Here is a 22,306-nt window from a genome sequence, read left to right as displayed (position 1 = left end):
GATAACTAGACATCCACATGCGAAAGCATTATTAATGCATTATTAATGGATCCCTATCTAACACCATATACAAAAATTAATTCAATATAAATATTTAAATAGAAGAGGTAAAACTATAAAAATGTTATAAAGAAACTTAGGTGTAAATCTTCATGACCTTGGATTAGGCAATAGTTTCTTAAATATGAGACCAAAAGCATAAACAAGAGGGAAAAAAAAGATCAACTAGACTTCATTAAAATTAAAACTTCTGTGTATTAAAGGACATAATCAAGAAAATGAAAAGACAACCCACATTGTGTGACAAAGTATTTTTGAATCATACATGTGTTTATTATCCAGAATAAAGAATTCTTACAACTCTACAAAAGTTGAAGAACCCAATGAAAAGGTGGGCAAAGGATCTAAATAGACATTTCTCCAATATATACTAATGGTCAATCAGCCCATGAAAACATGCTCAACATCATTAAACATCAGTGAAATTCAAATCAAAATCATAATGGGAAGCCAATTTATACCCAGTAGGATAGCTATAATTTTTTGAAGAAAAACAACAAGTATTGGACCCTAAAACATTGGTGATTGGGATGTAAAATGGCTCAGGTTCTGTAGAGAGCAGTTGGGAGAATTTTGACAGCTCTTCAATGAGTTATCATAGCACACAGAAATTCCATTCCTAGATATATACCAAGAGAGCTAGAAACATACATCTACACATAGACATGTACATGGATGTTCATAAAGCATCTTTCATAATAGCCCCAAAGTGGAAACAACCAAAACATCCATCTACTGATAAATTTATGTTACAAATGTGGTGTAGTTGTACAATGGAAGAGTATCCAGTCATTAAAAAGTAATGAAGTACTGTTGCGTGCCACAACACGGATAAGCCTTAAAACATTATTGCTAACTTGGGATGCCTGGGTGACTCAGTCGGTTGAGCTTCCAACTTCAGCTCAGGTCATGATCTCACTGTTGGTGGGTTCCAGCTCCGCGACTGGCTCTGTGCTGACAGCTCAGAGCCTGGAGCCTGCTTCATTCAGATTCCTTGTCTCCTTCTCTCTCTCTGCCCCTCTCTGACTCCTGCTCTCTTTCTCTCTCTCTCTCTCTCTCAAAAAAAAAAAAAAAACATTAAAAAGTTAAAAAAAACATTATGCTAACTTAAAATGAGATACAAAAGTCCACATACTGTATGATGCAATTTACATGAAATGTCCAACCAAAATAGGCAAATCTAAAGACCAAAAGTATTACTGAGTTCCAGAGACTGGGGAGAGGGAGAAATAGAAATAGAGGGAGAATAGAAATAGAATGACTGCTCAATGTGTATGGGATTTCTTTTTTGGGGGGACAAAAACATTATTTAATTAGGTAGTGATGATGGCTGAAGAACATTGTGAACATACTAAAAATCAGTGCATTGTACACTGTAATATTGTGAATTTTATGTTATGTGAATTTTACCTCAATAAAAAAGTGAAAAACGTAATCAAGACAGTTTTTTTCTATATACACAATTATATCCACTTTATCAAGATAGTAATATTTCTTCTTTATATATCCTTATATAATTTTAAATAGACTTTTTAAAAACAGTTTTACATTTATAGAAAACAAGGAGATACTACACAGGGTTCCTGATTACCCTACACCTGGTTTCTCATATTGCTGACATCCTACATTAATATAATACAATTGTTACAATTAATAATATTGATACTTTATTATTAACTTAAATCCATACTTTCGTCAGGTTTCCTCAGTATTTGTCTAATGTAATTTTTCTATTACATAATCCCATTTAGGATACCATGTTACATTTAGTTGTCATGCTTCTGTAGACATCTCTTAGCTGTAACATTTTCAGACTTTCCTTATTTTTGATGACCTTGACAGTTGTGAGGAGTACTAGTCAGTTATTTTGTAGGATGCCCCTCTATTAGAAATTTGTTTGTCTCATGATTAGATTGGAAATATTTCTGCTGTCATAAAAATTCGAAGAACTTTCTGTCTCGTGTGTATGTCAGAGGAATTAACTTCATTAGACAAGAGACTAATCAAGAGATTTTTTCAGCTTTACTGAGGTATAGCTGACCAGTAAAATTGTAGGATATTTAAAGTACACAACCTGATGATTCGATACTTGTATAAATTGTGAAAGGATTCCTCCCAGAGATCTTACTTAAATAATCCCTTCTCAATTTCTGCTTGGGCCGATATAGTTCAGGGACACTGCTCTCCTTTCCAAGAGGCCACGCTGTAATCCAGGGGATCTTTGAGTCATACTCCTTATCTCTCAGAGTCACATGGTGTGACAAAATATTCTGATCTCTGATGTCTCAGGAGAGGACTTTGGGGTCACATCCTCAGTATTTTGTCTACAGTACTTTCCTGATAGTGAATTTCTTAATTTTGACTTCCTTTGTTATCTGGAAGGACTGGTAATTTTTCAAATTATCACTTCTAGGTTTTACTTATTTAACAATTCTTTTCTCAATTTATGTCTTTCTCTCAAATTTTACTATAAGCAGCTAGAATAAACTAGGCCATATTTTCAACACTTAACTTGAAACTATCCCCAGCTAAATATCACACCATAGTTTATTCACACAGCCCCTGTTAGTGGATATGTAGTTTTATTCTATTCTTCTGCCATTATAAATATTACTGCAATAGAGTTTCTTGCGTATACGTCTTTTTATGTATTTTGTCAGTATGTATTTAGTATAGATTTCTAGAAGAAGAATTTCTTGATATAGGAAAAATGCATATGTATTTTTGCCAAATTACTTAATTTCCCTCCATGTTTTTGAGTGATTTTGTACTATATGCTAGTACCTGTTCCCTAAGCCTTGCTAAGGTAACATGTCAAACTTCAATGTTTGGTATTCTGATAGATAAGAAATGACATTTTAGTGCAGTTTTATCTTGCATTTTATGTTATTGTAAGAATAAACATTTTTTCTATTACCAAAACCTCTTCACTTCATTTTTGGAGAATATTTTCTCTGTGTATAGAATGTTTAACTTCTTTTAATACTTTGAAGATATTATTTCATTCCAATATGGTTTTGGTTTTGTTCTTCTGTTTAAGGAATCTGGCTTCAACCCTATTGTGACTCTTTTGGGTAATTTGTCTTTTTTCCCTGGATGTTTTTATACTTTCTTTGTCTTTTTTCTTATTGTTTTTAGCACATTTACCTTGTTATGTGTAGGTACACTTTCTTCACTTGCTTCTTAACCTGAGACTTTTATATCATCATCAGGTTTTTAAGTTCTCAGCTATTATATCAAGCTTTTAATATTTCTTTTTTCCCCCTTGGATCCAGTAATATTGCATAGAACTTCTTTCTTTTACTCACTTATTTCATATGATTTCTTCTATATATCCCATCTTTTTTACTTTTTCATGCCCTATTCTAGAATTTTTTTGAACTTTCATTCATTTCAATATTCTGTCTTCATCTGTATCAAATACATTATTAAACTCATCTTTGAGTTCTCAATATCAGTTTCTGAATTTTTCAGTTGTAGAAATTTCAGTTGTAGAGTCACCCAGGCTCTGCAAAGTGTAATCTTTTATTTTTTTAAGTCAGTGGTTGAATCTCTATTATCTAGACTCCCTGTAAATACTGTAGATATTTCTATTTTATGTTGTTTCTCTTGGACTTTGACCATTGTGAAAGTGAGCTAGGGCTGTCCCAAGAAAGTATCACAGGCTAGATGGCTTACAGAACAGAAGTATATTATCTCATAGTCATACAGGCTAGAAGTCCAAGATCAAAGTGTTGGCATGTTTGGTTCTTTCTGAAGCCTCTTTCCTTGGCGTGTGGATGGCCATCTTCCTCTGGCATCTTCACATGTTTTTCCTTTGTATGTGTTTATGTCTTAATCTTCATTTTCAGAAGGACATAAACTATACTGTATTCGGTCCTATCCATACAACTGCATTGTACCCTAATTATCTATTTATAGACCAGATCCTATCTATAAACAGTTAAATTCTGAGGTATCAGGGGTTAGGGCTTCAACATATGAATCTGCAGGGACACAATTTGGCCCATAATTACCACTTTGTCTTATTTCTTCATATCTTTGTAGGACTTATTTGAGACCTAAGATGATATTGCCTTTCTCTAGAGAGAATTTATAGTTGTCTCTGGCATGCAGCCTGTGCATCAGCAATTCCAGATCACCTTAATCCAATACGTGCTGGAGTTGATTCAAAGCTGTGATTCAGTGAGGGCTAGTCTATTTCAGTTTCATCCTTACTCCTCATTCGTGGTCCTTTGGGGTTCCAATTCAAACAGGGTATTTTATCAGACTCTGTTTTTTGGTGGCTCTAAATCACAAATTCTGCCCATCTTGGTCCTTGAGTTTGTTGAAAATTTTGCTTAGCTTTTCAGTTCCTCACTCACTTCTTCAGGAATATGCTAATTATTCTTCAGGAAAAGTGGATACAAGTGCTGGACTTGCTGCATTGGGTTTTCCTCTTTACTCAGATCTTGGTCTTGAAATTCTCACTGCATTGCTAGTCCTCTGTCATCTACACAGACAGACAGATAGACAAATAGATGGATATAGATAAAGGTATAGATGTGCAGAAAGTCACATTTCAACTTTCTAATTACGCTGTCTGTGACAGTATTGACCGAAATTACTTAGACTGCCATTCCCAGGAACAAAATTCCACCCTACCCATCACTAAATAGGGTCAAACTGGATATGACAAAAATGGTACTTAAGAAAGAACAAATTCATTTTAAAAATTGGTTTTGTTTTTTCATTTCTGTATAACTCCAGTGTTAGAATTATTATTTAAGAGCTAGAAGATTAATGCCACTTTTATTATATCACTTCTTTTGTTTGTTTGTTTTGCAACATCCCTATAAATACTATATATACTCTTAAATATCTTCTTCACTGGTTGATTTAGATGGATAGGTTGGATATCTTTGAGCAAATGAATTTGGTGGAGCAGTGTGTATATTTTAGGTGTTTGATAAAGTAACAAAATAAATGGCAAGTATACGTTATCTGTAGTATAAACAAGGTAAATGAAAGAATTTTCAGTTCTGCATTCTGGAAGTTTGTTTCTGAAAATGAAGTCTTCCAATAGTTTGAAAATAAGGTCAAAGTAATAATCTCTATAAATTATTTTCAATACTTAAGAATCTTGTGTGTAATTTATTTTGTGTTTATTATTTTTAACAATGTGTAAGAAATCAATATTTTGTGTTATGTGAATATTTTATTAACTAAAAATGATAATGATGTTATTTGACTAGTCGGGATATGTATTTGGTCCATACAATTAAAGGAGGAAAAACGTGAAAATTTTATTATGCACCTAGAATTTCTTAAATGATAATGATTAGTCAGATATGTTTTTATCAATTTCCTATTTACAATTTAATTTCCCTTTAGAAAATTAATAATCAAAATGTAAAAGGAATATAAAAGCCAGGCATTATTCTGAAATGACAGTAAGTGGCTTGATGAAGTTTAGTATTAGTTCTTTATATCTGTATTAACAAGGCAACATTTTAACTGAAAAGATAGTACTGAGTCAGATACTATAATACTTGGCTCCTTTTGACATTTGTCCATAAGGAAGTACCTGGTGAACATGGAAATATTCCATATTGTAGAGAATTGGTACTCCAGAAATGCACTGCATTATGTCACTGTTAAAATTAATTACTTTGAGCACTTTATAAATTCAAAACTAGTTTTTTAATCTACAGATGTATCCTAATAAAAAGGAAATTATCATTCTGAAATGCCTCTAGTCATCCTAAAATAAAACTGTCAACATCGATTATGACTTAAATCCAAATGAAACAATTACTTGCAAACTTAGGTTAAAGTTAGAATGTAATACTTCGGTATTATAAATTATTAATGGAATTGTAAGGTTTTTTAGCAAAATAATCCAGTTCAAAGTGGGAAAGGGTAGCGACTCTCAACAAGTCAGTGTATTTCTTGTATGATCTTTGAGTGTAGAATACTAGTTCCCCCACTTAGTTCAAACTCATATAGTTAAAAAAATATTTTTACCTGCTTATTATACATCTCTATTTAATTCACTAAATCCAGGTTTTAGTTCATTTTGAATTGAGGAAAGCATTTTACAACAAAATTTTTGGAAAAAATTTTATTACGTTGTATGTAAAATATGGTGGGGATCGATTTGTCTTTAAATTAGACTTCCTAATATACAATAAAGTAAAATGACAGGATATGTGCAATTCACTTAAAAGACTCATGCATGTTAGAATAGTGTTAATCTTTGTTAGCCTGAGTAGTAACTGAAAAGGAGTGTGTACATTGGGAGGGAGAAAAGGGGAGTGTTGGTAATATTCTATTTGTTTTATCTGGGCACTGGGTCCGCAAGTGTGTTCAGTTTGAGAAAATTCATTTTGCTATAGGTCTACAGTACCTGCAGTTTTTTGTATGTATATTGCATACAGAACATGAACATTTTATAAAACAAATAGAGTAAGATATGTAAATAAAGCAGGGTAAATATTGGTATTTATTGAAATTGGATGACAGTTGCAGCCTTATTCACAACAGCCAAGAAATGGAAACAATTTAAGTGGTTATCGAAAGATGAATGGATAAAATATTATATATATATATATAAATGAAATATTATTTTGTCTTAACAAAAAGGAGATGCTAGCTTTTGCAACAATATGGATGAATCTGGAGGACATTATGCTAAGTGAAATATGCCAGACACAGAAAAAAAAACAAAAAAAACTGGATGGCCTCACTTGTATGTGGAAGCTAAAAACATCAAATCTGTGAAAGCAGACAATAGAAAGAACAGTGGTTAGCAGGGGCTGGGGGTGGGGAGAAGAGATGGGTAGATGCTTGTTAAAGGTTACAGAGTTCGTTATTTTGTAGGATGAATAATTCTAGAGATCTAGTGTACAGCATGATGACTATAGTTAATAAAACTGTATTGAATCATGTAAATTTACTAAGAGAGTAGATTTTAGGTGCTCTTATCACCAAAAATAATAAGTATGTGAGACATAATGTGTTATTAGTTTGAATGTGGTAATTATTTCATTATGTAGATGTATATGAAATCATCATGTCATACATCTTAAATATATCTAGCTGTTATTAAAGATAAGATATGGACTAAAAAAGGAGTTAGATGACAGAATATTTGGGTCATTTTAGAATTTCTTAGTAATTTCGAACTTTAAAGTATTTTAAAATTTTCAAAATAAAAAAAGATTTTTTTTAAATGACACAAGGCAGATAGCTGAGTCATTAAGTATTGTTGGCTTCCTGGCATGAGGGTTTTACATGGAAAATTAGCACTGTTATAATTGTATAAAACAATGGCTTGGGGAAAAAATAAAACACTTAAAAAAAACAACAATGATTTGGACCAAACATTTGGTGAAACACTATATGCCTTGACTGATACCTCTTCCTAGCATTTATTTGCTATCACTATGACTCTGGGACTTGCCTCTTTTCTTATATGGGGTTCCCCAAAAAGCAGAACTCGGTCCTAGGAAGCATTATTAGGAAAGTGAAATCATATAGGGAAGAAAGTCAATAAAAGATGCGTTCATGAATGGGCACTGTTGTGGACAACTGGGGCTGAGACTTGTTGACTATTCTCAGAGAATTTCCTAACCAAGGAGTGAAGAAGTTATTCACGAACAAATGTCGCTTATTGTTTGAAGGTTGCTTCTGTGGGCATTAACTCCCTTACATCTCTGACCTGCTCCTTGGTCTCAGAACTATTGTGTTTCTACAGCTAGAGAAAGCCTTCAGGCTGAGGTGTTTGAGGTAGGAAGCCATTCATTCATTCAATGAATTCCTCATTAAAACTGCAGGTGACCTCCAGGTTGGACCAAGAAACTAAGGCCAGAGACTTCTACAAATGCTACACTTTCCTATATAAGGATTTAACAAATGTTTGGAATGAATTAATATCTCCACCCATCTAATAACTTTTAACTCATATTTTGTGTTTTTGATTCCTTTTATTTTATGTGAAGTTGATAAAAAAGAAAATAGAAATTTGAAACATATTGAATCGGGGATTTTGTATTCCTTCATGGTTATGAGTATTTTCTCCAAGATTTGGAAATAAGAATTCTCCCACTTTCAAAGTTGATGATATGTGTTGAATCCACCTCCATTTCATCTCTTTTGCTCTAGAGTGAGATTTGTATTTTAAAAGATTTTAATGTGATTCCGTCATTATCTTTATAGGTCTCCTGTAAGTGATAAGGACAGTTTAATTAACAGAATTCAAAATAACATAAAGAATACAAATCAAGGAAATTTCTTTACGACTACCAAGAAACATTATGAAGAATGATACCAGTCATTCTGGGTTGCCTACAGAATGGAAGTAGAGAAAATAACCTAAAGTGAAATAAGTTTAGAAAATTAAATGTATTAATCCCCATTTAAATAACATGTGGCTAACAGGCGCCAATGCAGCCTTCTCCCTATGGGAAAACATGCAGAAAAAGACAAGAGCTAATAAGTAAGTGAAACAGACACAACCTTAGGCTAGAATCTGTGAGAAATTGGCATGCTTAAAATAGAAATCGAAATCTTTGAGGGGGAGAAGAAAGAAAAGAAAAGGAAACAACTATGGATTTAATTCTTGAGTGAAGTCAAGAGATTGACTCAAACACACACACACGCGCGCGCACACACACACACACACACACACACACACACAACTAAGAAAGGTGCTTTATCCATTCTCCAACTAAATGGCACATTTCAGGTACTATTTGCAGAGGAAGTACCATAATACATGTATTCTGGAAAGTATAGGTACTATAAGTGACCACTGAAGAGGGGACAGATATAAAAGAAATCCCATTCTGCAGGCTGGGAATTATAATCTTTACCTATTTTCTTTGTTTTGAATCCGAAAAGCAGATTATGCAAGTAGTAGAAAAATTCCCTGAAGTAATAGACAATTGTACACGGCCTGCTCCTTATTAAGGCTCCTGTTGTCTGCCCTTTACTACGACCCTCCAAAGAGAATTTCAACATTACTCAAGTAGAAAGGGAGCAGGACCTAACCAATCCATATTTTCTGTAAGAAAATTACATCCTGATAGATCTAAATTCCCTTTAAGAAGAAAAATTGGCATTGGGCTAATAAAAAAATCACTGCAGCAAAAGAGAAAGGGAATAGCACAAAGACGAGTGCATCCCTGACAATAATTTATTGCAAGATCTAGAAGAAAATTATGATTACTTATATGACAAGGCTTAGGGCCTCACCAGTATCAGGCAAAGACAGAAGAAAATGGGATGAAGAGAAGAAAGCAATAAATAAGTTATCAAAGGGCTTCTAGGACAATTATAAATTAATGATAAAGATAAAATTTCCATTTGAGCCTGATGTGGATATCCACTGCTGTGGAAAATCAAAGCAACGATGCGGACCAGAAGCATGGGAAGTTTCCCAGAACACAGAGAAAAATGACAGATTTGATGAAAGAAAGTGAATACACACATAGTATATGTCAAAATGAACGCATATGGATAGAAAAAAAATAGTGAAGATAAAGTAAAGAGTAGTTGTTCCCAAAGAGGATAACCAGACTAAACAGAGGAGTCATAAATGAGAGAAAACATTTCAAGGGTAAGAAAGGACTAACTACACATAAGGTATAATTTCTGGGAAAAATCCTTATCCAGATACATCCTGATAAAATACATGAATCACAAGCATGAAGTAAAAACACTGAAACTGCCTAGGGAGGAAAAGCAAATATCTGTAGTAACTAAAATATCAAGCTGGCCTCAGATCTCTCCTCTGTAATAATGAATGACAAAATACGTTTTGATGCAACAGGCATCAAAATATCAAAACAGGCATTAAAATATAAAACATATATATATAATATAATTAAGAAAATTGGTTTTATATATTTATATTTATATACAAGACTTTGTATCTTACATTTATTTATTTATTTATTATGATCTACATTAAAACTAACAAAGGAGACAATATGGTATGTCAAAAATAGAGTGAAACAGCAAATTCTATACTCAGTCCAAGAGGTATAAATCTAAATACTTTCATCAGTAAATAGGTAAGAATAAGCACAAATAAACTAATTACTCAGTATGAGAAGCTAAAACTGATATGCCAAAATTATCCCAAGTAGTCTAAGAGATAGGAATAAGGGAGACGTGAAAACCAACACAAAGACTTAATTAATTTGAAAGCATGAAATGGAATAATTGAAAAATTTGAAAGCTAGTAGATTGAAGAGACAAAAAAATGCAATCTTGAGAACTTACAAAACATATATACTGATCGATATACACACAAAGAAAATAAAAGTACACATTTTGAGAATGAAAAAAGTGAGGTAAGCATAAATTTATCAAATTTTAAGACTTTGCTACTCATAACATTGTATTTTAGTAAAAATTCAGAAATACATTACTTACTATAATTCCACTAATTGAATAGACCAGTAGGGACTGCCCTTCAAAAATATGCAGGTCCAGATGACTAGCAGGTAAGCTTTTTTGTGTAATAATTTCTATCATACTCTGGAGTTCATAAAAATTATAAACTTCCCAGTTAATAAAAAAAAAAATTCAGACTAGTTTCAAATAAGAGTATAAATGAGTTACCAAAGGGCTTCAAGGACAAGAAAATTCTAAATAAAATTATTAGTAACTTTGTATGGTACTTTATTAAAGTCTATATATTATTACAAGTGTGGGTTTTTTACTGAAACACAAAGGTATTTCAACATAATAAGCCCTCTGTGTCTCAATTTCCTCATCTATTGACTGGATAATGATAGGTTCCTACCTCATACTGTGATTTCAAATACTGAGTGTATCAATTTTAAATGGCTTAGATGTCTTATTATATATATTGTATTGGTCATGTTTCTCAGGAGAACCCTAACTACAAGATCACTACAAGAAACCCAAGTTTAAAATTATCATAAAATAATTGTAATTATACTAAAACCTACTACTAAAACCAAAGGAAACAACAGAAGTTGGCGAAGATGCAGAGAAAGGGGAACCCTCTTACACTAGTGGTGGGAATGCAAACTAGTGCAGCCACTTTGGAAAATAGTATGGAGGTTCCTCTACAAATAGAACTACCGTATGCCTCAGCAATTGCACTACTAGGTATTTACCCAAAGGATACAAAAACACTGATTTGAAGGGACACATGCACCCTGATATTTATAGCAGCATTATCAGTAATAGCCAAATTATGGAAAGAGCCCAAATGTCCATTGATTGGTGAATGGAGAAAGAAGAGGTAGTACATATATACAATGGAATATTACTCAGCCATAAAAAATAAATCTTGCTATATGCAACGATGTGGATGGAGCTAGAGTGCATTATGCTAAGCAAAATAAGTCAGAGAGATATAAATACCATATGATTTCACTCATATGTGGAATTTAAGAAACAGAACAGATAAACATAGGGGAAGGAAAAAAAAAAGCAGAGAAACAAACCTTAAGAGTCTCTTAACTAAAGAAAACAAACTGAGGGTTGAAGGAGGGGAGATGGGTGGGGAGATAGGTTAAATAGGTGATGAGCATTAAGGTGGAGATTTGTATTGAGCACTGGATGTTATATGTAAGTGATGAATCACTAAATTCTGCTCCTGAAACCAAGATTATACTACATGTTAACTAACTAGAATTTAAATAAAAACTTGAAACATTAAAAAAAAACCCTAAAATAAATAAATAAATAAGCTCTGAAGTTGACTGTAAGTTTCATATGATCAGTGCCCAAACGGATTTAGTCATTCATACTCATGCCCAGTATACTTGTTGACTACTTTTCCCTCTTGGGATAGTCTCTCTCCCTCTCTCTCTCTTTCTTTTTCTCTTTGTCTCTATTTTTCTTTCTATCACTCTGAGTTATCTAGAGGCTTACCCCTGCACTGAGAATAAAGCCTTTTTTTTTTACACTGGCCTACAGAGTTCTTCATGAGTTGGTTCCTAACTACCAGACAGCTATCTTTCTGTTCCTTAGATGCATTAGACTCCAAGAACCCTTGTTTTCCCCTGTGTCTGTAGATCTCTCCTCACAACTTTATGAGGTGGGCTTTTTGTCTTCCAGGTCTATCTCAAAATCCATTTCCTGATGATATTATCTAACATAATCCCCAATCCTTTCGTATACTATTACATCACTTTTTTGAGGTACTTATTGCAATCTGCAATTATCCTTGTTTATTTGTTTGTTTATTGGTTATTACCTATCTCATCCTGTTAGAATATAAGCTTTTAAAACAAACCAAATGCCCAACAAAGGGAGCTTGATTAGATTATTCCACTGAATCCACCCAGTGGGGTTGTTGTTCAGCCATTAAAAATCTTACTATTGAAGATGAGTATTTATTGTGCAAGAAAGATGTCACTATATATGGAATGAAACAAGAAAGGATACAAAACAGGTAAAGAAATGTATCATTTAAAATGTGTATCTTTAACAATTATCCCTTCTCCAAAGCCTATCCAAGAGTTTTATTGTTTCAGGGCATGAGAGTTAGAGTGTATGCTCTTTTCAGAATTTTTAGATAGAGAATTTCTTTATCAACATTTTAAGCAACATTTCAGCATGTCAAAAGACAGGCATTTGCATTAAATATGATCAGTTACACACTAAGGAGGTATAGAATAAATTTAGTATGGTCAGACTATACTTTTTAAAAATAAAATAATATAGAAGAGAAAGGAATTGAATAGCCTAGAAAAGAACATAACAAAATACTTTTGTGCAAAGGGTAATTGTATTATGAGAAATAAATGTGTTTTGGATATGTGTGTGCGTTCTGAGTCAGGACAGAAAATATATTTATTATTGTGAGTTGAGGTGAATAAATGGCAAGAAAAGAAAGTTTGAAAACTCCTCCTTGCTTTCGTGAAGTAGAGGGGTGTTGTCAAATACATGCAGCACAGAGGACAGAACTACCTCCCTTCCATTCTTCTCCAGGAGATCCCAGGCTCCCCACCCATACTTGGGAGTAGCTGCTTCAGAGTCAACTTGAGATGGGAGAACTTCAAATCGAGGTTTCCTGGTTCTTCCTAGTTTCCTGAGAAAGTACATGATCACCTACATTTTAACAAGCATAATTCCCTTTAGCTCTCATGAATATTATGTTGTGTATTGGAAATGCAGGGACTACTGAGGTTAGTTGATTTGTCCGAGCTAGAAAAGTGATTCCATAAAGATTTAGAAGAACACTTTCTAAAGGCAGGGATCTGAATAGCAGCCCCAGAGGTCTCGGCCAAATGGTTTTTGTGTACACTCTTGCCCAAGAGACAAATGTGAGCTCGTGTATTTGTTTTCTGTGGCTGTTGTAACAAAGTCCCACAAACTGGGTGGCTTATAACAACAGAAATTTAGTCTCTTAAAACTTCTTGAGGCTAGAAGGCCAAAATCAAGGTGTCAGCAGGGCCGTGCTCTCTCTGAAGGTGCCAGGAGAGAATGTGTCCTCACCTTTCTCTTAGCCCTTGCTGGCATCAGAAATACCCTATTTTCCTTAAGTTGAAGATGCATCACTCCAGCCTCTGCCTCTGTTGTTGCATGGTATTCTCCTCTGTGTGTCTGTTTCTGTACTTTTTCTTCTAAGGACATCAGTGATATTGAATTAAGGGCTCACCCTATTCCATTATGGTCCCATTTTAACTAATAACATCTGCTGAAAACCTACCTCCAAATGAAGTTCTGACATTCTGAGAAGACAACAATGGGGGGGGGGGCACTACTCAACCTGGTATGGTCCCTGTGGTTCTTCCTCCCTTCCCTCTTCTGTCTTGTTGTATTCTTCCTGGTTAACTTTCAAACTACTCAGCCACATGTTTGGCTGGTCTTATTTTCTTTGCCAGTTTTGTAGCACGCTGGAATACTTGACTGTTCAATCTCCTAGTTACTGCTTTCCTGCCCACAGGTTTTGTTTTTTTAGTTTTCCCTCCTTCAAGGCACCTCTCATGAATGCCCCCTAGAAACCTTCCACCCCCCCAACCCTGCACTTCTTTGGATCTGCTCCAAAACTTTGAACTTGCATAATAATGTTTTCTTTCCTGAGCCACCATTAAGAGACAGGACATGGTCCTACCCCCTTACTAACCTAATTATACCAGGTTGGGGTGTGCAGCTATAACTAATATTTTGAAATATTATCTTATATTCAATTTCTTTCTCATTTCCTGTAATTCTTGCTGCTCTAAGGTTCCACATTTATCGAAGCTGAGCATACCTTCAGGGAAAGGGCAGAAACCAGGGAAAAAAGAAGTGTCAGGCATTCGAAAGAAAAAAGGTGTTTTTTTTTTTTTTTTCTGGGAGGACCTAGGCTTTAAATTATTAAGCTTTAGCTTGGAGAAGTCAGACCACAGCAGTTTTTCTATAAAGCAGACAGTAAGAATGTAAGATTGAAATGTGTTTCGTATTTCCTTTGGAAGGATGGTCAACTTTCCTCTGGCCTGGTGAGAGGCTTATGGTCAGGGAGAGTAGAAGAGCCCAGGGAGAGGAAGGAAAAAAAGACGGCAGATTTGGAAGATAGGGAAATGGATGTTCCTGAGGGGGACTTTCCTGTCCTGTCTTGTGATTGAAAGGGATTAGTGACCTTCATACACTTTAGGAATTCCATGGTGGAGAAAACTTATTTTTTGAATCTTGCCTTAACGCTTGAATGAAAACACCTCCTTGAGTGTAAATTAGGGAATCTACAAAGGAGGAGAAATGTCAACATGGTATACACAGGTAAAGAGAGAATGAAGAGTAATGCTATATAGTTTCCCAATATGAGTGGGGTGGAGGAGATCTAGATTTTCCTGGTGGCTCCGGAGGGGAATGAGAAAGTTCCTCCATGGCAGGAAGTCTGAAAGAAGCCTGAAGTTGGAATGAGCCAAGAGCTGAGTCCTTATCACTCAAAGCCAATGGGTGAAGATGAGAGCAATGGGTGTAGCAGGGTTAATGGTAAACACCTAAAGATCAAACGGAAGACAACAATAAAAGAAGATACCTATCCCTAATATAAGGACAAAACATAAACCAACAATCATGGAGTGAGGACAAGAAGAGCATGTGAAAGAAACCCTGAAAAACTGGGTAATTAGATAAAAGATGGTAAATTTTAAACCTAAGAAGGCTTTGTGCTTCCTTGACTTTTTCCAACCACTGGTTGATAGGAGTAGCTTATTAGCAGGTTGAGTTTAACTACAGAGAATGTTTAAAGTTCATATTATGTTCTGTTCTGTTATGTTATGGCATATTATATTATATTAATTGTATTAGTGATGTGATGCCAAAATGAGTCCAGCTCTGATTACGACCCAAATTTCCTTTCCCTTATGTCCTATTACATGCACATCTATAAACTGCTCCAAATGTAGAATCTTGGGGAAATTTTTAGTTCAACTCTCTTCTAGTCCTTTATAACATATCTGTGGCTTAATCAAATCACTTCCTTGTCAGAAACAGTGGGTTTCTTTATATTTCCACCACAAAATTGCTAATCCAACTTTGATGTTGATCTTTAATCTAGACTACTGGTGACCTAGAAGTGTAAGCATTACTTCATACCAATCTGTTATTAAAAGATAGTAACCCAATCAAAAATGATAAGCAGAAGCTTCTCTGTGTTAATATTTAAGCTATGGAGTTTTCCAAGGATACATCCAGGGATGTGGCACTTTCAAAAATAATCTTGAAGTAGAATTGTACTCTCAAATTTTCAAGTTTTCAGAAGATATTAAGCTATGCTGAAGTACTGAAATGCCAAACCATTACAGATAAACCGTAGAAAGACTTCAGAATTCAATGTGACTGGACAGAAATGGGACAGATGAACTTTGAATGAAAGCAAGTGAAGTAAAGCTTTTTAGAGAAAAGAACACTTCATCATACTTATAAAACCAAAGGTTCTGAGCTGTTAGCTAACCTCAAAGTGGAAGTGATTCAAGTTATTAGCCCCATCTAGTAATGCTCTTTAACAACTAACAATTATCAATAAAAATATTGAGTAATAATATATTATTTGAGCACTATATGCCAGGTGCTGAGCTATTTATTTCATGTGTATTACTTTACTTAAACTCTTAGTAACCTCTTGTTCTTTTTGTTTTATGAAATACGAGAAATGTGAAGGTCAGAGTGACATCAGTGATTCAAGCCCAAGGCAGTCTGATGTCAAAGCTCAGACCTTTACCTACTATGTTACACTGCTCTGAACTGAACATCTTCTACTCTGGAACAAATCTGCATCTTTGTTCCTGAAATAGTGTCAGAATCGAGGGAGACGTGCCAGAATAAGAATAAATCTAGGGCAGGGCTACTAAAATTGTCAAGGCTATGGTATATGAGGGTACGCTTTTAAAAAATAATTGTGGGTTCAAGATACAAACTATAGAAAACATGAGCGGCTCACAAAATCCTGGAAGTCTAGATCTATTGACTAGCATATCTTTCTTAAAGAAGGAGGGCACATGAGGGAGAATGCTCTTGACCACATGAGTAAAAAATCTCAAAGATTTGCTATTTTTAAGGTGAAGATAGAATATCAAGACTATAAAGACCCCTGCCTCATGTTTTCTGCCTCTTCCTCTACTTTCCTGAGTCCTTCAGGTCCTCCTTACTGGCAGCCACAATATATCTGAGACCTTAGCCCCATCATCTGGTAACAAATTACCTTGGCATCCTCTCAAAACAGTATCAATATAATGAGCCTTTCCTAGGTACCTTTTTTTTTTTTTAATTTAGACCCTGGATTTACTACCTCTAGGGATTAACCTTGGGGTATTTTGTTGCTTCCTCAAGCCATATATCTCTCCTTGACTTCTCTCAGTCCATACAACGGGGATTTGCTGTGCTTCTTTATTTAGAATATTAGCAGTTACCGTTCTCATTTCCCTTTTTGTTCCCACTAAAACCTTGCTAAGGGACAGTCCTGTTTCCCAAAATGAAATCCTTGTCTCATACTCAACACCAGTGTCTGTCTCAGTTCTGCTGTTTATGAACAAGTGTCCCCTACCTGCTTCCTGGAAATGACCAGACCTAGAATCCCCAATACTATGCTTTGTCTCTCAGAAGGTAAATCATGTCTTGCTGTCTGAAACTGTCAATTCTAGGTGATGCTCCTTAGATTTCTAAGCTTGCATCCTGAAAGCTATTACTAAGTAGGAGAAAATAAAACTAGGTGGAAAGGCACTTGGCTAGAGGAAACTTACCAGGACAGAAGATTTTGTACCCTACAGGAATGGTTCCATTTTAGGGTTTAATCAGAGTGGATTAGCTTTCAAGAGAACTGGTCCATTGGACAGAGGTTGAGGGAGTGATAGTATGGGGTCTCAGGTGCATGTCTGAGCCACAGAACAATAGAGTTTGCCCTAACAGGTTTTGGAAATGTCGGAAATAGATTTAGCCTCAGGATAAAAGGATTAGGCCAGGGGTACATATACACAGACAAGAAAGGTATGATTCAGGGTGGGTTATGGTCCCAATAAGCTGTGATATAAACCAGGAATCTGTGACCAAGAAGACTACAGCAAGCACAAAGAATTGTGGGGCAACAGGTTAGGGTGTACAATTTCTGAGAGATTACCTATGTACTCCTGATGATTTCTACATTCTTGTTTGGTTTTATAAACAGGACAGGGAATAGTGTACACGTGATTTAAAAGGGTCAGTGGAGGAAACAGGGAGTAACCATAGATAACATACAAGGCCTTGTATTGGCTTTGTGGGAAGAAGCTAGATTAGAAAGAAAGGGCAGATTTGCCACTAATATTCCAATTTTTCCCTACTCAGCTGTATCTCCAGAGTTACTAGTTTTTCTTCTTTCTGTCCCACTATCTTGGTGTATCTTGTCCCGAGCCCTGAGTCCCTCTATGACATTGCCTCTCTGATGCAACCTAGGTTGGAATGTCATGCTCATACTGGAAAATGGAGACAGAAATTAAACAGAAACCATAGTCAATAAAACTATAACACATTGTTAAGGCAATTAGGGTTGTCAGAGGGGAGCCCCTAAATTTTCATGGCCCTGTAATTGCAAATGATAAAGTGTTCATTGCTCTTCTTGTTAGAGACAGAAGAATACTCTTGAGTGGGCCCTGGCAGTAATATAATGTGGGATTCCTTTGGGCTCGAAGCAGCATCTATATCCACAATGCAAAATCCAAGAAGCTAGTATTCCATAGGTTATTTATACTGCTCCTATAGGAAACTGCTCTAATTGGGCTACACAGAGTGTCCTGGGTCCGATTTCATTATAGCTCTTGGGCCTGTCTTCTAGAGCTCCTCTCCTCTAATAAACCATCTCCCTTCCCATCCTCAAGCCTCAGCTCAGGCTCACCACCTGGAGGCCTTCAGTAGCTAGTGCTAGGTGTGGCTGAATACATCAGGCCTGTTTGGTCAGAGCAGATATAAAATGCTGAATATCAAAAATAAAAATAAACTTATAAAATAATACCTTGATTGGTTGAACTGGCCATTTTTTTCCATAAATTATCTATCCAGGATTTTCATAGGAACAAAAACCCCTATATTAAATCCAGTGCAATTTTTTATTTTTACTGTCATGTTAACTGAATTAATGGTTGCACATAGAGTTTGCCACCCTATGCCCTAGGACTTTGTTTACTTATATAAAAGTTATCGTGTCAACAGAGATAGTAGTGCATGTGTTGACCAACACACTCTGTCCACTAGATTGTCTGTTTCTTAAAGTAAGGGATTCTGTCTGACATATTTTTGAATGTCCAATATCCAGAATTAGGCCTTGCCCAGAGTAGATACACCTGTTTCCTCAACTGAAATAAATTCCACAATGTCCAGGTTCTTTCCAAGCTCTGAATAGTTCATTCAGAAACTGCTGAGGGCTCCATGGGTGTAGGGTCCTTCCCTAGACAGAGGTGTGCACTACGTGGAAAATAGAGGCCCTGACTCCCTGAAGCTAACGTCCTAATGTTGAAAGTTAAGGAAAATAATCCCCATTAGGGATAGTCACTTAGTCTGGATTCCTTTGCAAATGTGATACACTGACATTCTGGGATATTAAGATATTTCAGTCTAGAGTCCTGCAAACACTCAAAGAGCAAATGATTCAATATGAGTCCCCCCACCCCTAAAAAAAAGGGATAGTGCCAACATGCAGGTGAAATACTACTTCAGAACATTAGCAGCTAAAATCTGCAAGTGTCTCATGGACAATATACATTGTGAGCTGCTGTCTGAGAGTTGCAGTTTACTGCCCCTTGAAGCTGCTAGGCTGTACTATGCAGGAATGATTTTTTTTTTAAAGACAGATCTTCAGAAATTTAAGACAATTCCCACCCCCACCCTCCCCATACAAGTGGCCAGTGAGTGAACATCAGTCATTCTTTTCAGAAGTGCCATAAATTGAATTGTGCTTCTAAAATGACACTTAATTCCATCCATGTGAAAGTGGCATTTCATAAGGAAGGGGTCCTCAACACTCAGTGAAGTGCCCATTGGGACGCTTTCACCATCCCATTCTTGGAACCTATTCTTGGTTCCTCCTATCTTGGAAATCCAGAGGGTAAGCAGTAGATCCCACCCTACAAAGATGATATACATAATTCACCTAAGTGAGATAAAGGACCTTGGTGGAAACAACGGGGACTATTCATTTTCTCTTGCTTGGAGTTCCCTCCCCACAGCAGAAGTAGCAGGGGGAGAGGGAACTGCAGCACTAATCTATTATGGGAGCAGATAAATGAATACTACGCTCCAGATTTTTCATAGCAATTACTTTTGTAACACACGTATAAATGCACGTTTGTAGCTGTTTTTATCACTTCCCTATCCATATGCTGTTCGAATAGTGAAGAATATATTCAAGAAAGTGAATTGCACGCAGGAAGCATTAATTATTGTGGTTATAGAAGCAAATCACAAATCACTACTATATTCCCAGTTTTTCCCTATTAAAATTGGGCTAAGTATTTCTACACTTGCTCCAAAGTAAAGATGCCTCGAGTTTTCTGATCTTTTTGTGACTGTATTTCTTAAGCTCCCCAAATATCAGAGCTAGCTAGCTAGCTCTGCCCCTGTGAGACACTGTCTTTCACAAAAGAGAAAAGATTTTCAAAGCAGTTAACTTTAGTAGGAGACACTGCATATTAAATAAACTAAGCTCTGAACTCCCAGTGTCTCCTCTCCTAGAGAGGAGAGGCATTTCATTGCCGCGCTGACCACAATTCCATTTAAAAAGGACGGAAATGGGGAAGAAACTGTGCCATTTCTAAGTGCCCTGGCCTGTTCTGCCCTCTAGTCAAGTAGAACGGGTCCTGGAAGACCTTGGGCGACTGGGAGGAGAAGGTGTGTGCTGTAATTACCCTGGTCTAGGGTGGCAGCCGGCCCTTCGGCGTGCAAGCGCAAACAGCGGCGTCGGGCATGATAACGGTGGTCCGCCGCCGCGGAGCTCCCAGGAAGTCGGGGGAGGGCCTTGGCGGGGAAAGCTGGCGGCCGGATGCCGCCGGCCTCGCGGAGCCTCTTGGCGCTGTCCATACTGATGAGCTCCTCGGCTGACACAGGCAGGCAGAGCGAAGGCGGAGCAGAGGAGGCAGAGGAGGCGCGGAGGCAGGCGGCAGAGCCGCGCACCCGGCTTTGACGTCGCCCAGCTGCGGCTAGCAGCTCGCGCTCTCAGCACGTAGCGCACAACGTGACCACACACAGCCTCCCTCTCTGGCAGCCCGGCAGCCCGTCCGCCCGCTCTCGCCTTCGCCTTCGCCCTCCTCCTCCTCCTCTCGCCTCCGCGGCGCGCACCCCCGCGCACAGCCAGGGATTCCGGCCGGCGTCGAGCCCTGGGCGCTCCGCCGCCTGGCCCGACACCTCTGCCGCAGCTGGGGCCCGAGCGGCGGCCACGCAGCCGGGTGTCTTCTTCAGGCGGCCGCTCCCGCGTTCACCTCTGGATGCCAGCACTACGTTAGCCCAGGCGGGGAACCCCTTCTGCGGCTCCCTGCTCTAAACTCCCGCCTGTCCCGACTGCCCCCACCCCTCCACCTGGCGGGGGCGGCGCGGAAGCGAAGAGGACGCGCGCGGTGCCGGTGGGCACGCGTAGACGTGTGTGCGGATCCGGTCTCGGCTTGGCATTCTCCCTCCCTTGCAAGTGGCGGTGCCTGGACTCTGCTTTCGGCTCCCGGAATCGGTGCGGCCGCCCGGAGCCCTCTCTTCGCTGGCGGGGCACTAAAGGCTATTTTGGAGAACGGTGGTGGTGGCGGCGGCGGCGGCGGCTGAGGCTGGTGCCCGAGAGAGCTCCAGACGCACACTCTGCTCCTCTTCGGTCCCTCTCATCCTTCTCCCTCCACCCCCCCTCCCTTCCCTGCCTCCCCACCCCCGTCCCCCTGGCCCCACTCCTCCTCTTCCTCCTCCTCCTCTTCCTCCTCTCCCCGCTCGGAGATGCGAGCCTGTATCGTGTAACAGGATTGGCGTTGCAATGGCAACTGATGGAATGGGGGAAGGCAAGACAGCAGGGCTGGGGGCTCCGGACTGCGGGCGGGCGGGCCGCTGCCGCCGCTTGACGCTCCTCCGGGGACCTTCGCGAGTTACTTTGTAAAGGCGAATCCAGGCGAGGAAGCCCCTGCTCCGTGCCGCGAGTCAGAGGCCACTTCCTGCTCCGTGGCTGCCCGCGTCAGGCTTGCAGCGCTCGGCACCCCCGGCCCCTGGCCCGCGCCCGCCGCCAGCCCAGCGCGCCGCCGCCGCCGTCGCTGCGGAGACTCGAGCCCGCTACCCTGAAGAACACTTCGCCTCCCGGTCCCCTTCCCATCACGCCCCCTGCTCCTCCCCGGCGCCTGCGATTTTCCCAGGCGCCCGGTGTGAGTGCTGCGTGCGTGTGAGTGTGTGTCGGGGTATTGTGTTGTGGGAGTGTGTGTGTGTGCGTGTGTGTGTGTGTGTGTGCATGAGTGTGGGGTGTGCGGGGCTCCTGCGCTCCGCTCACGGCCGCCGCCGGAGAAGGACAGACGGACGGCGCTTCCTTCTTCGGCGAGCGGTTCCTGGGCACCTCGGCTCGGCCCGGGCGCGAGTGGAGCGCGCTCGGCTGGCCGCCGGCCTCCGGAAGGTCCCGCTGCATCCCCCCTGGGCTGGATATGTTCATGTTCACGTGAAGATGGATTTAGTGTACGGTCTCGTGTGGCTGCTGACAGTCCTCCTGGAAGGGATCTCTGGCCAAGGAGTATACGGTGAGTGCAATCGCGACGCTATCGTGACCTTGTGATTCTTGGGCAACATAGGCTGGCGAGCGAAAATGCACGACTCG

At 38.5% G+C, this 22,306-nt stretch overlaps 2 protein-coding genes across 4 annotated transcripts in view; one reads left to right on the top strand and one right to left on the bottom strand.

Moving 5' to 3' along the window:
• Window positions 1-264: 264 nt before the first annotated feature.
• On the bottom strand, window positions 265-21,144 carry LOC113601507 (homeobox protein cut-like 1). Its single transcript, XM_027066814.2, has 3 exons — window positions 21,055-21,144; window positions 20,388-20,944; window positions 265-4,552 (listed from the first exon to the last, which is right to left on the bottom strand). The coding sequence occupies exons 1-3, from the start codon at window positions 21,142-21,144 to the stop codon at window positions 4,549-4,551; spliced, it is 651 nt and encodes a 216-aa protein (XP_026922615.2). The 3' UTR covers window positions 265-4,548.
• MDGA2 (MAM domain containing glycosylphosphatidylinositol anchor 2) overlaps window positions 20,808-22,306 on the top strand; it is an 846,425-nt gene continuing 844,926 nt past the window's right edge. The window contains exon 1 of one of the 3 annotated variants that reach the window (XM_053224436.1): window positions 20,808-22,229. In XM_053224436.1, the coding sequence (XP_053080411.1) occupies window positions 21,950-22,229 (280 nt within the window). In that variant the 5' untranslated portion in view covers window positions 20,808-21,949. The remainder of the gene's footprint in view (window positions 22,230-22,306) is intronic. The other 2 variants (XR_003422473.2, XM_027065661.2) reach the window with 2 other exon arrangements.

The sequence above is a fragment of the Acinonyx jubatus genome, chromosome B3 (assembly GCF_027475565.1).
Source record: "Acinonyx jubatus isolate Ajub_Pintada_27869175 chromosome B3, VMU_Ajub_asm_v1.0, whole genome shotgun sequence".
In the NCBI taxonomy this organism is placed as follows: domain Eukaryota; kingdom Metazoa; phylum Chordata; class Mammalia; order Carnivora; family Felidae; genus Acinonyx; species Acinonyx jubatus.
Note: the sequence above shows the minus strand (reverse complement) of the source record. Positions and strands in the feature narration are given on the sequence as shown.